This window comes from Lepisma saccharinum, chromosome 13 (assembly GCF_977018435.1).
Source record: "Lepisma saccharinum chromosome 13, izLepSacc3.1, whole genome shotgun sequence".
Lineage (NCBI taxonomy): Eukaryota > Metazoa > Arthropoda > Insecta > Zygentoma > Lepismatidae > Lepisma > Lepisma saccharinum.
In genome coordinates, this window is record NC_139241.1 from 84,526,284 (window position 1) to 84,543,731 (window position 17,448).

General features: G+C 37.5%; 1 protein-coding gene across 1 annotated transcript; it reads left to right on the plus strand.

The window, feature by feature from the left end:
* The first annotated feature begins 12,649 nt into the window (after positions 1-12,649).
* LOC145996843 (52 kDa repressor of the inhibitor of the protein kinase-like) lies at positions 12,650-14,308 on the plus strand. The gene has a single exon (XM_083133374.1). It carries the CDS (start codon positions 12,650-12,652, stop codon positions 14,306-14,308), a length of 1,659 nt encoding a protein of 552 aa, XP_082989500.1.
* Positions 14,309-17,448: the final 3,140 nt, after the last annotated feature.

Consider the following 17,448-nt stretch of genomic DNA (forward strand, 5'->3'; position numbering starts at 1 on the left):
TTTTACATCGCTTCTTGTGCCACTTTTGGCTAATTTCCGAAGATAGGGATGAGTGATGAAATGATGAAATTGATGAATGAACACTCACAAACATCCATGCCAAGGCCAGGATTCGAACCCGGACCCCTGGCGTTGAAGCGCGATGTGCTAACCACTACGCCACTGAGGCCGGCTTGTGGAAACAAAGAAAGAGAACGGCGGGGGGAGGGAACTACCGCTTATGGGTTTTCCTTTTATATTTTAAGAAAAGGACAGAAAAGCAAAAATAAACCAAATCTGTCAATCAATTATTTCTTTTTAACTCTTTCACTATGCAATTCTTCTTTAGCAACATTTTTTATTAAAATCATAATACGATTTATGAAATGATGAAATCTGAAATTCTAATGAGAACACGGACAACCTTCTTTGTAATATATCGATCAGGTTTCAGAAACATGAATTTTTACAATACGTTTGCATGTGCAATTTTCCCTCTTTTAAAAGTAGCATGTTTTAATTATGTTACTAATCATTAAAGGAATACCTCAATACCATCCCGAAGTATGATAATTAATATTTCCCCCTCAAAGTAATGAAACACTTTCCCCCTCTGAAACTCGCATAGAAATGATAGCGGCCGTTTGCTTCGGACAAGTCCCGAGCGAACATAACCGAAGGGGCCCCGAGCCTCCCATATGATGTCACGCGCTCGTGCATGATCGGCAATTTTCGGATGGCGCTACCTTATATATTAAGTTACCTTGATCTTACCATGCAAAATGTTAGTTCAGTTGTTAATATGTTGGAAACAAATGGCGTTGAGCTTGTGTTCGGCTACGAGGTTTTTCGGATCGTGATTGTGTTATCCGGTTTTTATTTCGTAGTTATTACGTGTTTGACTATAAAATACCTCTTGTGAGGTATTCGAAGTGAAAATTAATTTGGATTTATTAACTTAGTGTGTGTATTTGTGTAAATAAGAGTATAGTAGTGGTAACGATAAACTGACTCACCTGAACGCTATTAATCAGTGTAATGGGGGAAGAAGCAACCCTATGTGCTGCTGATACCCTATTAGCATTAAGCGGTGGTGAAACTCCCGTCTTTCTACAGAATAATATATCAAGAGTGAATGACGAGGATGCTATCATGAAAGGGGAGGAAGAAAAACAAGAACATCGTGCAAAAAAGAGATCGGCGGATTCAGAATCAACTGCCCAACCAGATAAAATCATCCGATCGAACGAGAATGAAAATTCTCCATCACGACAGTACACATATGACAATGCACAATCAGGTCCATATATAGTACTGTTAGAGGGAACAGGAAAAAATATAGGAAAACTGTCCGGTGGCAGTTTAGGGAATAAATTTCGAAAGGCAGGACTAGACATAGAATTGATCGAACAGTGTGGTAAAAATAGAGTCCGTGTGACTTTTCCAAATGCAAAAGCTGCAAATGCTTTCACACAAAACGAAATGTATCATAAAGATTTACAGGTTCCAGCTAGAATTCCTCAAGCTCTTGTACAGCGAGACGGTCTTATTTTCGGAGTTGGCATAGATATCAGTGTACAAGACATTATGGATGGAGTGCAATCGGCGATCCCAGTCATCAGCGCGAGGCGTATGCAGAAGAAAGTATGGAATAATACGGGTTCTTTCGATCTGAGAGACACAAAATTAATATGCCTAACCTTTCAGGGTAATGTCTTACCAGAAAGAATACTAGTAAACAGTGAAATTTTCGAGGTCCGACCTAGAACGAGGTCTGTCTTACAATGTCAAAACTGTTTCCGTTATGCGCATCAAACTAAGAACTGCCGTTCAAAAGCAATCTGCATCAACTGTGGAAAAGAAAAACATGGAGATTCCTGCACAGAAGTTCCTATTTGTGTCATATGTCGAGGCAATCATAGAGCTACATCCCCAGATTGCCCTCAACGACAAATAGAACAGCAAATACAGACGCGGATGGCGGAGGAAAACTTATCTTATTTTGAAGCTAAGGCAAAAATATTGGGGACATATAAACCACCTCTAACCAGAAGAGACATTTTGGCACCTCCATTAACTGCTAAACAATTTCCACCGCTCCCCTCTCACGCTGAGGTCATCCAATGTACAATGGCAAGTCCATTAATATCTGTGACAACTAGAGAGTCAATAACTCCTAAAATAGTTACATCCTCGCAACCCTCAATGCGAAAACAGAAAAATCACACGAGTGTGAGCAAAGATGGGCTGCACTCACGTAGAAGTAATATAAGGACACGAGAAACTCCAAAACCACCTAAAGAGCTATTTTATGAATCTTCATCACTTGACAGTTTATCCGAAGACGAGGAGAATACGCCATCACCCCCAATTGGACGAAATGCGCAACCCCAGTCTGGATCCAATCACATTGAGCAACATCCACATGAGCATAGATCATCAAATAGACAGATCATTTCAAATCCTCCAGCGGAAAATCTTCAGGCACTGTATAAATCGTTAATGCAAACTTTGCCAGAGCTGTGGTCGGCACTAATAAATATATCAGAACTTAGAAGACAACAACCACTACTTAAACATATTCATGAGCTAACAGGGAATCTCTTGACTGTTTTACAAAACTTAATTTCATAAATCCAGGAATCAAAGGGGAAAAAATTAATAGTATATTGTAGGGAATGGAATTTTTAATTCAGTGGAATATAAATAGTTTTTCCGCACGTAAAATCGAATTAAATAAACTAATTGAGGAATCCCATCCTTTAATTCTCTGTTTACAAGAGACTAAAGGAAAGCAATACGAGAATTACAATCTAAAATATTATAATACTATAGGTCCGCCATTTCAACACAATGAAAGAGGTGTGAGCATACACATTCATGAGAGTGTGGCCCACCAAACTCTTTTTTTATACCCAAAAATTAATATAGTAAACAGATATCATGTAGAAATCATTGCAGTGCGCATAAAAATACAAAACTTTTATTTCAGTATTATTAATTTTTACATACCTTCGAATTCGTTATCTCAAAAAATACAACTACAAGATTTTCAAGGTATTCTGGACAATATTCCAGGCCCTTATATTTGTGTAGGAGATTTTAACGGGCATCATCCAATGTGGGGCGGTTCACGATCAGATCATTTAGGCCAGATTTTAGTGGACTGGATAGAACATAATAATTTTATCATACTTAATGATGGTTCCATAACACATATTCCTCGATCAGGAAATAATCCTTCTGTGATAGATCTAACCATAGTGTCTGATGAAATTTTCCCCCAACTTACCTGGTTTGTGGATGAGGATATGCGTGGAAGTGATCACTTACCCATACATGTTCAAGGAAGATTTATGTATAATGTACAGATCCCGCGAAATACACCTCTCCTTAGACGCTGGAAAACTAACCTTATTGATTGGTCATTGTATTCCACAACAATTGACTCCTTGATATTATCAGAAAATTTACGATCTAATACTGATATCTCGTATTCTCAATTTATACAACTAATTACAAAAACTCTGGATATCGTAGGTGTACGTTCAAAAGGGCAAGATACACATAGATTCCCACAATTATATTGGTGGACACCAGAATGCGAGACTGCTAAACAGAACCGTAAACGTGATGAGAAAACATTTGCTAGCAGACCCACAATTACCCACAAAATTGCCTGGAAAAGAAGTCAGGCTCTTGCTAAAAAAGCTTTCAAAAAAGCCAAAAAAATAGCCTGGATAAATTATTGTAACTCTTTAGGAAATGCTGAACCTATAAAACTCGTCTGGAAAAAATTTAATTCTTTAAGACACCCGAAACTAAGCAGGAAACAGACAATTGATGTAACCTGGCAAAATGAATTTCTCTCCATGATTGCGCCTCCTTCAGTAAATATAGAATATCAACCTCCTCTCGTTCCACAACAAATTTTTACAAGAGAGTTTCCAGCTGTGACTGTCATAGAATTACATAATATACTACATAGAGTTAAAAATTCAGCACCAGGAATGGATGGAATTCCATACCAAGCTATAAAGAGCTTACCTAAAAGGGGATTTGATATTTTAGTCGCTATATACAATAAAACATATACCGGGGGTAGTATACCTTCAGAATGGAAAACACATGTAGTAATCCCTATATTAAAGTCGAATAAACCACCATCAAATGCCCGTTCCTACAGACCAATAGTTCTAATTTCAGTATTGGAAAAATTATTCGAACGCACGCTACAAAAACGTCTTATGTGGAATTTAGAAAAACAACGATTCTTTCCCCCTACGCAAATTGGGTTCAGATTACAACATAGTAGTCAAGATGCCATTGCAATTCTCAACGCTGTAATTCAAAATAACATTGTTATGAATTCCTATTGTTATAGTTTATTTATCGATGTGGAAAAAGCCTATGATGCTGTACCACTGATGCAACTTTGTCAATTACTAGAAAGAATATATATATCTCCTATGATTCCCAGATTAATTTGGAATTTATATGCTGATCGAACATTTTTTGCCTGGTTTCAAAATTCTATCCAGGGGCCTAGATTCACAACTACAGGAATTCCACAAGGAGCTCCACTCAGTCCTATACTTTTTAATATAGGGAAAGTGGGGGAATCGTGCACGGCGGGGAATCGTGCGCACCACGTTTCCGAAGGTACGAGCCAGAGAATGAGCTTTCGATTCATGCTATAACCTAGCGGGCGTCTCAGGAAATACTACTACATTGGGCTTTTCGCGCCAGTTGTATTGTGTTGTGTGTAGCGAGTGGATGTTTGTTTTTGTGTCCATTGTTGTTATTTTGCTGTTGGCGAAAATAAGGAGGTATGTCTGAAATTTTTACTCTAGTGTTTTGAACTATGCTTGTTTCGATAGTGCATGATCATGTCTATACACGTGTCTACTTGTTACGAGATTAACGTTTTTATATTTTTTTCTAGAAAGTAAATTTTTTGTAAGGTTGGTGTGGGGCAATGGTGCGCTTCGGAGAAAGGGTGCGCACGATTCCCCCGTATATGTAATTGAATGCGCACAATTTCCCCAAACGACATTAAAGGTGAAACAAGTAGTAATACCCAGGTTTTTATTTTGTTCACAGATGCCACGAAATTACAACAGAAAAACTGAGAAGAACTCCTACTCTCAGGGTAATCTGAAAAACGCTCTGGACGCTATCAAAAATGAAGGAAGAAAAATAAGGGAAGTTGGCAGATGGTTCAACATACCTGAGTCTACTTTACGGAAAAAGCTTGTAGAAAATCGTGATCTGCCTACTCCAACCCGGCTTGGAAGAAAATCAACGTTTTCTGTTGAAGTGGAAAGTGAATTGAAGGACTATGTTCTGACACTGGCAAAGTTATTCTACGGGTTAACTCCGAAAGAATTAAGACGCATAGCATTTAGATATGCAGAAGATCACGAAATTGTACATTCTTTCAATATGGAACAGGCTCTAGCAGGTAAAGACTGGCTGTACGGATTTTTAAAACGAAATCCCGATGTAACTCTACGACAACCCGAAGGAACAAGCTTAAATAGAATTACTGCATTCAATGAAGAAGAAACGAAGCTATTTTTCTCAAATCTTCAGAAAGTTATGGATGAATATAAATTTGAGCCAAGGCAAATCTACAACATGGATGAGACAGGAATAACGGTCGTCCCAAAGAAGTGCCCGAAGATTTACGCTGCGAAAGGTATGAAGAGGATTGGTGCTGCTACTTCAGCAGAAAAAGGGCGCACAATAACTGGTGTTTTTGCTGTCAACGCTGCTGGATCTTATATTCCTCCAATGCTGATTCATCCGCGGAAACGTATGACACCTCAATTACAAAGAAATGGTCCTATCGGGTGTTCTTACAAGTGTTCGAAAAATGGTTGGACAAACGCAGAATTGTTCACTGAGTGGCTAGTTCACTTCCAGAAATCTGCAAAACCCGCAGCAAGTGACCCAGTGCTGCTTATTTTAGATAACCATGCAAGCCATATTTCAATTGAGAGTTATGAATTCTGCAGGAACAACCACATTCATATGGTATCTCTGCCACCGCACACATCACACCGGTTGCAGCCGCTCGACGTAACATTTTTCAGTCCATTGAAAAATGCATTGTACAGGGAATATGATCTTTATTTAACTACAACTGGCCATGAGAGGGTGACAGAATATGATTTGTCTGAACTCCTAAATCATGCTTTCATAAAAGTTGCAACAATGGAGAAAGCTGTTTCAGGTTTCCGCTCTACAGGAATATTTCCCTTTAATCCCGACAAGTTTCAGGATCATGATTTTGCTCCTGTTCAGGAAGTTACACTTGTTATCGCTGAAGATTCTTTCTCTCCTAAAGGTTTGAACAAATCATGTGGCATTCCGAACAGTGCAGATAGAGACTTAGTGGAAGAAAACAAAGATTCTTCCTCTCCTAAATGTTCGAACAAATCATGTGGCATTCCGAACAGTGCAGATGAAGACTTAGTGGAAGAAATCATCCATCCAAATCCTGATAATAATGTGCCTTCAACATCTGCTGCAGGGACAAACTCTTTCCTTTCCTTTGTCCCAATGGGATTACGTCAAGGAAAAGGGAGTGATACCAAAACTGTAAAGAATTCTCGGCGAGCAAAACAACATTCAGAAATTTTGACCAGTACGCCCATTAAACGCAAGTTAGAAGAGGCCCAAAAGAAGAAACAAGAAGGAAGTAAGAAGAAGTTGGACAAAATAACGCGACACCATAAACGTCCGTGTGGAATGAAAAGCATCAAGAAGAAGCTGATAAGGAAAAGGCAACTTTCAGAGTCGTCTGAGTCAGACACCGAGGATCAAGAATTTGTTTTTGATGACGATGAATTGGATGACGTAGACTTAGGAAGCGGACAAGGCAGTGCTTTGATTGTACAAGACACTAATGAACGTTGCGGAATTTGTGGTGATTTTGGGAAAGACGGTGAATTATGGTATCGATGTGTTTCTTGCTGTGAATGGAGCCATGCAGAGTGTACTGGTGTCGATACAGCCAACAATTACGTGTGTGATTTTTGTAATCGAAAATAACATCGTCTTCCCCATTAATTTTCTTTCAATTTTAAATATTGAAACAGCAATTCAATTGCCTTCTACAATTGTAAGGCAACCACTTTTAACACATTCAATTTATATGTTGTTAATCTGATATATAACTACATACATTTTTATTTGCTGAACTATTTATTAATGCGCACCATTGCTCTACCCTTGCGCATCATTACCCCATAGGTTGGGGAATTGTGCGCAAATGCAGGTTTGCATTACATGATGCATTACTCACGTACACACTGTTTTCTTTCAATTATAATTATTTCATTCAAAAGGAGAAAGAATGAAAACGTATTAAGCTAAATTTCATATTTTCTCAAGCAAAACCTTTCCAAATATAATGAAAATTGCTTAGGTGCGCACAATTCCCCCACTTTCCCCTATACACACAGTCTCTACACAATGAACAATTGGAGGATTTTGAACTTATTCAGTATGCAGATAATTTCTGTTTTTACAGAATTACTCCACAAGCAACACAGGGATTAATAGACATGACACGTTTAATACATAAACTTCAAGCATGGTTTTATGAAGTAGGTTTATCTTTCAACCTTAATAAATCTCAAGTTATGATTTTTAATTCTCGTAGCCAAAATGTATTTCCTAATAATATTAATCATATTTCTGACATCCCAGTGGTATCTACATGTAAATATTTAGGAATTCATTTCGATCGTAAAAATAATTGGAAACTGCATATAGATTATTTAATAAATAGAGGGAAATCTGTCCTAAACATTCTTCGTGGATTGGCAACTACTGAGTGGGGCAGTCAACCCACAATTATGTTACTATTTTATAGAAACTGCTTTCGTTCCTTATTTGAGTATGCGGCTTTCAGTTACGGTGGTGCGTCCTCAAAACAGTTACAAAAAATTGATGTACTACAACGCAAAGCATTACGAATTTGCTCTGGATTGATGAATTCTAGTCCAAACGTAAGTGTTTATATGGAAAATAGAGTGATGGCTCTATCTCATCGGCGCAAACAATTAACAAATAAATTTCTTTTTCAAACCTGGGAGAATCATAATCATCCATTTAATTTGCTATTTGAAACACAAAAACAGTGGGCAATTATGAATGTTATAGATCCGATCAACCCGAAATTTTATTTTCTTCATTGTTATTGTATGGATCCTGACGCGTACCAAAATTCTTTCACATATCATTTACCTCCAGTATATAAATTAGATTTGCCTCTTTATGCTCAGGCTAACGTCCAATTTTTAGATCATGGTCAGCACGCTCGGTATAGAGAAATATGGCCAGATTTAATTTTCATATATACTGATGGCTCCAAAAAATTTCAGGATGTAGGTTGTGCGTTTTATATTCCTGAAATGAATCAACACCAAATATTTAGGTTACCAGCAGACACTACAATTTTTACAGCAGAATGCTATGCTATTTACCGTGCATTAACTTATTCCATACAAAATAACTATAAAAAAATACTCATTCTAACAGATGCTTTAAGTGTCTTACAGGCACTAACATCATCATATCCTCAACTATGTCGTCAATCTATTTTCATTATATTGATTATACAATTAACTCAACAAGCACAATCCAAAAATATTACTGTTCAGTTTACATATGTCAAGGCACATCACATTAACCAGAGTAATAATATGGCAGATGTGTACGCTAAGAGAGCAAGGGATTTACCTCAAATATCTTTCATCAGACTCCCTTATACAGATCTATTACCTAGAGTTAAAATTAAAATAAAAAATCACTGGAAAATTTGGTGCAAGGAACAATTGACGATGGTAGGTCATACATATAGATGGCTGGCGGAATTTGATGCAAGTCAACCATGGTTCCACAGATGTCCTCTTCCAAGACAGGTTATAGTTTTTATTAATAGATTGCGAACTGGTCATGTACGTACACCAGCACATTTAGCGAAAATTGGTATTATACATCAACAAAATTGTACATGTGGTAAAGATAATCCAGATGCCCAACATTTATTTTTGGAATGTGATCAATTCTCTCACCAACGAAACATATTATATAAAAATCTGATAAGATTAAAAATTCCATTTCCTATATCTTTACTTTCTCTTTTATCTGATTTATCAATACCAATTATTTGGATTTTATATGGATACGCTCGAAAATGTCAAATTGAATTATAAACAGAACATAGAATGTAAAAGTGTAAAAATTGAAGATTGTTTAGTGTCATCTGTTGCGTATTGTAAGGAAAAGTTGTGTAACAGAAATCCCATACCACAGACTAATGATGTCCCATAGTATAAATACAGAAACATTGGCCAAAGTCGACAGTGTTTTGTCTGACAGGGTCAGAAGAAGAAGAAGAATGTTAATATGTTGAACGTACAGTGGCGTATGCTGGTTTTAACTAGTGGGTAATCTCCGACACTTGATTCATCCACCCACTCCTGAAGTCTCCCTGTAAATTTACCTCAACATCCATACAGGATTTATGAGTACATGTGTTAAAAATTGTACCTTTTTGTTGCGACCACTGTCGAATAATTGTTGTGATTTCACTTGCAGTTAATCTACTTTTAGAATTTCAAATAATAAAAGAAGAAAATATAATAAATCTATATAAAAAAACTGTAACAAAGAATATGAAAGGAATGCGGTAGTGAAATAAAAACCCTCAATATTAATTGAAGTGTATAATTCAAGTTACCCCAGTACCCAGTTACTCGTACATTCCCGATTTTTGTTTTTATACATGGAAGTTTAAGTTCAAGACCTGTGGTACAAGAGATGTTACTGGCCTACCTGCATTAACTATTTGCAATTTCTCCGGAAAAGATCCCGTTCCAAATATTTTCACACGCAAATATTGTATTATATCCATTGCCTTTAACTTCAGTAAACACAGCAGTAGCACGAATACTAAACCACTAACAGCTAAACAAATATTAAATTCTCGAATCGCTACAAAACGCATTCAATTCCCTGCGCCAATCTTCTATTGTGGTTCCTTCCTGCTTGACACAGAATTAAATTCCCTATGGATGCTGAAAAATTCCCTTTCCCAGCTTTATATTCCCTGCGATGTGCGAGGTGAGGTTCTTCAATCATTGCGCTTTTTGTTTATATATTTTACATTCAAACGTCTTTTATCATTATGGTCATTATTAATCTAATGGGGGGAAGCAACTTAAATTACCTAATATATGTATACGTATATATATAATTTATTTCTGATAGCTTTCCCTTTTAAAAATTATTCATTTCTGTGAAAGAAATACTCTCACTGGTTTTGAAGGCTACAAAGAAAGTAATCACGCATTTTAAAATACAAAAATGAAAAAAAAGTAAGCATATAAATAGTTTAATTACTTCATTAATCGATTGATTAAATTGTTATTTGACGTCGCTTTTCTGCCACTTTTGGCTAATCACTACGAGTGATGATATGAAATTCATGAAGGGACATTTACAAAGAACACGCATGCCCAGGCCGGATTCGAACCCTAGAGCTCTGTCGTCGTAGGGAGGTGTGGTAACCACTCCGCCACAGAGGTCGGTGTAATTTCTTGAATTTCTAGTTAAAATTTTAATTTATTTAATTACCTTCATCTTCAATATTATTTTTTTCCCCTTTGACAATATCTGTTGAAATAGCAGAGATCAGGAAGACAAAAGCAAATGTAAAATGAGAATTAACATAGAATTGGTTCGCAAATGTTGTTCAGATTTCCCTGTTTCTCGCGCATTTTCAGATGTATTTTCTCTACTTTCCTTTTCAGTACGTAATTTGTGAACCCAGAATTCTGTTTCCTGAGAAATTTCCCTGTCGTAAACAACACAGCTCCTACGATACAAAGGCTATCGGGGAAGAACAGCAGAAGAGGTTGCCAGCCGAGGGAACTGAAAAGGCTCTGGGGTGGAGATTGCGACCGATGGGCTCTCTCCAGAAGGATGTTACCCTTGCCACGGAATCACCGCACCTGAGAAGCAGTGTTTCGTTCCCCTCCCTCCCGTCAAGGGATTTAAAGGGAGCCGGTGGAATCTCACCCTGACGTTACCAGATTCCACCAGCAAGGAGAAAACCCCTCACGGACATGGCCGTATTTAAGGGGGGGGGGGTTCTTAGGGTTCAACCCCCCCCCGAAACGTCTGACATGTTAGATTTATACAGGTTGAGAATTCAAAGTCGAAAACTTATTCACAGCTCTACCTAGGTACAAAAATGCAACAGGAAGACAATGTGGAGAGAAATCCGCCTTGGGACAATTTAGTCAGAATTTTCAAACAGTTGGAATTCCTGAAACTTGAGGAAAACAGGTTCTATTTATGTCCACAACCCACCCGCGACCCTTAAACTTTCACTTGACCTTTCTCATTTCAGTGTTGTTTCTGGTTGGGACTCAAAATTTCCCCTTTTAACTTTTAAATTCCCTGGGCTGTTAGATAAGGTGTTTAACCCCCCTCCCCTTTCATTTCTATAATTATAATATTCAAATATCGTCTTTAAGTTTAAGATAGATATACAAAAGAAAAAGTTTAATGTTTTCATTTCCCAGTTTATTGCATATTTTTATACGTTTTTTTCCGTCTTTCCTATTTATCCCCCCCCCCCTGCAAAATCCCTTGTTTGAACAATTTCCCTACTGGGAATATTACTGCACCATGCGCGAGATGCGTCTGCATCGCGACAAATGAATGGATCGCTTAAGGTTGAATTTAGATTTGACTGTCAAACAAACATGACTCTTATAGTCCAGTCGTTGTCCTAGCCAATAGCCTCCAGTCTCAAATTTGTCATTGCTGGATGGAAGTATCTTTGTCCTTTTAGATCGCGTCCTTGTGGTGTGATACGAGTGTGTTTCTTGTGCCGGAGTTTTAGTGCTTTGCGAACCCAAAAATGAAACGCGGTGCAGATGGGAGAAGCGGACAACTCTCGATTGGGATGTTTTTCAAGAAAAAACCTAAAAGTGAAAATGGATGTAACAGTGGTAACACCTCTAATGATGACTTCGCCGCGAAATCAACGGATGACAAGCAAAATGATATTATCACAAATGCATCAGCCGATTTGTTGGTAACTAATAGTGATAGTTCTTTCTGTGAAAATCATATTGGTCTTTACCTTAATGTAGCAAATCTCAACAATCTGAAAAAATAACAACTTTTGAAGAATCCGTGGGTTCCTTCTTCAACATATGCTTTCCCACGCAGAACTGCACGAAATCTAAGATTTCAGCTAACGTGGTTGGAAAAGTTTCCGTGGCTAGCCTATTCCAGTAAACTGGAAGGCGCATTGTGCAAAGTGTGCGTACTGTTTTCTCGAGGGGAGGAAGGGGGTAAAGGGGGGCATCAACATTTAGGGGCTCTTGTTACCAAAGAGCACTGCAATTTCAAAAATTGCAAACCATGCGAATACGTCATACCATAAACGGTGTTTAGAGCTAGCCGAGAATTTCATAAAAGTGACTGAAGGGAAAAGTAATAAGATAGTGGACCAATTGTGCAGCGAGCTAAACAAGGAGCTGAAAATCGCGAGAAACTGCGCTCCATTATAGAAACAATTATTCTCTGCGGTCGTCAAGAAATTGCCCTTCGCGGAACGGATGACTTTGGAAACGTGATGAAGTCTGAGGAGGCTGAAACAAACGACGGTAATTTCCGTGCCTTACTACGGTTCCGTGTAAGTGCAGGTGACGTTGTGCTTCAGAAACATTTGGAATCGGGTGCGCTCAATTCAAAGTACACAAGCCCTACCATTCAGAACGAGTTAATTACGATTTGTGGTGACATAATTAAGAAAGAGATAGTGGAGAAAGTGAATGCTGCCGAGTGTTTCTCTGTGATGGCAGACGAAACTACAGACATTTCTCGAATTGAACAGGTATCTGTGTGTGTGCGTTATGTAGATGTGAAGGAAGGTAAAATTCGCGAAGACTTTCTTGAATTTGTTCCAGCAGTCGACCTTACAGGCAAGGGCTTGGCCATGCTGCTTTCTGCAACCTTAAAAAGAAATAACATAAACTGTCATTTCTTGGTTGGACAGGGATATGACGGAGCATCAGCCATGAGCGGTTACCTGCATGGTGTTAATGAATATATTAGGAAGGACCACCCCATGGCTCTTTACGTCCATTGTAGTGCTCATTCCTTGAACCTTGCTTTGGCAAATTCGTGTACTCTATCGTCCATACGCAATTGCCTAGGAAGCATTCAGTCTGTTGCAAATTTCTTCCGTTCGTCTGCTCAAAGAAACGAAGTTCTGAAAACGGCAATAAAAGAAAACCTACCAGAATGTCAACATGCAACTCTGTTAGGTCTTTGTGAAACAAGATGGGTCCATAAGCACGAGAGTGTTATCAGATTTAAAGAGTTGTACCCAGCTGTAGTGAATGCACTGGAGTTGCTAGAATCGTCTGCAAACAAAGAGACTGGTCAAAAGGCATGCCAATTGTTAAGTGCCATTGAAGGAGCTAAATTCGTTGTCCCCCTCCTGATTTTAGAAAACATATTTTCTTACACCCTAACTTTATGTAGACAACTCCAGGCTGTAAATGCAGACTTAGCAGAAGCTTGCAACCATGTGGACCATGTTATCAATACTTTAAATGCCATGCGCGAAAATGTAGAAGAAGAATTCAAGAAGATTTTCGCCTATGCCACTTACATGGTTACTGAAAACGGTGGCCATATGGATTTTCCCAGGATCGTGAAAAGACAAGCCCATCGAGACAATATCCCGTCTATGACCTGTGAGGAGTATTATAAGTTGAATGTTTTTCTTCCATTTCTAAACCATATTATAACACAGCTTAGTGACAGATTCCAACGCCACAGGACACTGATCTCTTCTTTGCAAAATGTTATTCCAAGTAAATGTGTTACAGCCAATAGTGAAGACCTGAAGGAATGTGTAGACTTTTATAAAAACTGCCTTCCTGAGCCCAGTATTGCCCACGCTGAATTTGCGGTGTGGAAATCAAAATGGGAGAAGCACAACACACCACCCAAGTCTGCTGTAGAAGGATTTGTGCAGTGCAATTCTTCATTATTTCCGAACATAAGTAAACTTCTACAGATACTGGCTACATTGCCAGTTTCAACTTCTTCACCGGAAAGAACATTTTCATCACTCAGACGACTGAAGACTTACCTTCGAAATTCCACCAGTGAAAATCGACTCAACTGTCTGGCATTGATGTCTGTTCATCGCAACATGAAGATAAACGCTGAGGATGTGCTCGACCAGTTTTCAAAGCGTTCTCGGCGTTTTGTATTGTAGCTTCCATTTCGGTGAGTTGTTTCCCTTTATTATTATTATTATTATTATTATCATCATCATCATCATCACCATGATGATCATTATTGTAGGAGAAAAGTTTGAATTTGAATTTTGTATGTGTCACATTTTAAATATTATTGCTGCCACGTATTCTTCATTTCTTTATTCACTAATTCTTTTCGTTGTTGCGAGAACATCATTGAGGCATTAAGTAGACGTTTTCTGTATTTTCAAAAAAAAATACTGCATATAAGTTTCTATTTTAGTTATTTTATGTCGATTTTCTACATTGTGGGTTAACCGCGACGATGAGGATGTACCTACCCATGCTTGACCAGAGTTCGAACCTGGAACCCTCTAACTTCGTACTTTACTCTTACTATTCCCGCAGGACAGCTAGTGTAGTATTTACATTTAACCATTTTTTCGTGCCATGAAACACATATAGTGTTTAGTGACTGCATGTAATACTATTAACTATATGATCAATTATGGTTGAAACCCCCCCCCCGAAATATTTTTCTGTCTACGGCCATGCTCACGGACATTCCGCGGCAAATGGTTGAAAACATTTGCGCGCTGGAAGCAAAGAAATATGTGAATCAAAAATTGGTTCGGAAGAATATTTCGAAGAGAGAAAAAAAAAAACTATTTAAAAAAATTATAGCCGGGTCATCTCCGATTACCTAGGTGACCCAGAGTATACGCCGCTGTGAACGTATATTGTGATCTTGTTATTTCTAAAGGGGTATAGATTAGACACAGGATTAAAAACCCCTGAGCTGTCTAGCGACTGTAAAATTTTTAAGTTCGATATTGTAGAAGTTTTCATTCAAACTTTTGGGTCAATTCGTGCCCTAGCAGTTCCTTACACTCGTAAAATGTATATGTATATGACATAGTTTTGAGTAGGCTGGCAATAACATGCTTAAAGTTAATAATTATATTTGTCAAAGGGTTACTAATTATTATTATCATAAAACAGTTCACGATTAATAATATACTTCATTTTAAACAATCTCACTGTGTATACCAACGTGCACGTATTAACAGCATCACAATTCTTGAGTGTGCTTATTGTAGGAGTGCATTCCAATTTCTATTTTCAACTTTTGGAAAAATCTACCAAAATATGCTTTCACCTTTTGTGACTACATAAATTATTGCCAATTACGGTACATTTAATCATAACAAATTCTGAAATATGCTTAGGTTAAGAAGAAAAAATAGCATTATTGTAGTTGAAGAATTTGTGTCCATCCATTATAAATAAATCATAAGTAAATTTTTCAAAATTCTTCAAAGTAATATGATGAAATGATTAATTGTTGATTTGATTATGTAATTAATACAAAACGTTTAGGCCTAAGCCTAGCGTTAGTTAATCACGGAGAGAAAAAGAAAATGTTGCTCGTAATTTTGTCAAGCGCATACATCACGCTTTTTTTAAATCCTTTCCAAGAATGTGTCTGCAATCAGGGGTGCGCAGAGAAGGGTAGGTAGGGGAAATTTTGGGGGTGAGGCTAAATAATCGAACCTTTATAATATAACAAGCAATATACGGTTTAAAACAGTGTTGTTAAAGGTCAAGGAATTTTAAATAAATTCAATTCCGGGCCAGGAGAGAAAATCAGCAAGCGTAAATGGGTTCTGGACCGTAAAGAACCTTTTTATATGTAAAGTATATTTAAATTCGGTCCAGGAACCTTTTTTCAATGTAACAATACGCAACTTGTACCGAATTTAAATTATGCGAGAAAGGAGGTTCCAGTCCTGCAGGGGAACCCAATAGAACCCATTACAATTTATGAGTTTCTGGACCTTCAACAACCCTGGTTTAAAATATTTTCTTAAAGTTTATATTACCATTTCTACTTACCTTCACATAATAATGGAAACAAACGTAGATTTTATTTGTAGAAGAAATAAGAAATGATTTATTTAGTTTTTACCTAGAAGGAGATCAGAATCCTAGTTAGTTTTAATATTAGTTTAGTCACCTTTCAGTCACTTATAAAACTTATCAGAGAATTAACTTTGTGGGATATCATCTTCTTTAAAAATTGTAGTAAAATATAAATGTAGGAAACGAAATTAACTTTTAACGTGTGATACATTTCTCAAATTATGATACAACGAGTAGTATTCTTGCAATAATTTATACAAATTTACATAAATTATTGCAGAATTTTAAATAACAAAATACGCTACCATCTGTTGGGAATATACAGAGTTATAAACAAAAGTTGTCAACTAAGAAGATATTAAATCTTATAACGGATATCTGTCGTTCACAAAACACATCAATTGGAAAATATGTTTCTATAGCAAATTTCCTTCAGAAATTATAAACTAGATTATGGATTTGTGTTTCTTTTGACAAAGGTACATTGGATTTAAATTTCACTAACAATTGCTGCCTGTTACTATTTTATCCAGCGACACCAAAGTATTTTCGTGTATGATCATATGCATCGGGAGGGGGTCGAACGGGTCCATTGGCCCCCACCCTGGAAATTGGCATCATTCAGTTCGTTACAAAAGAGCAGATGGACCAACTTGACACCCACCTCAACGACCATGCATATCTCTGTACTTCAACCTCTCAGAATGAGAGTGATCTTAGCTCTCTCAGGGATTCAATCCCCGAAGATTAGAGTGGCATTCGCTCTCTATTGAATTGAATCTCTGAAGATGAGAGTGGCATTAGCTCACTAAGGGATTAGATCCTTAAAATGAGAGTGAAGTAAGCTCTCGAATGAATTGAATCCCTGAAGATGGAAGTGGCATTATCTCTATAAGCGATTGCATTACTGAAAATGAGAGTGGCATCCTCTCTAATGGATTGAATCCCTGAAGATGAGACTGGCGTTAGCTTACTAACGGATTGAATCCCTTAAGATGAGTGACATTAGCTCTCTAATGGATTGAAACCCTGAAGTTGAGAGTGACATTAGCTCTCTTAACAGATTGAATCCCTGAAGAGGAGACTGGTGTTAGCTCTCTAATGAATTTAATCCCTTAGATGAGTGACATTAGCTCTCTAATGGATTGAGTCTCTGAAGATGAGAATAGTGTTAGCTCTAATGGATTGAATCACTAAAGGTGAGGGTAGCATTAGCTTACTAAGGGATTATATC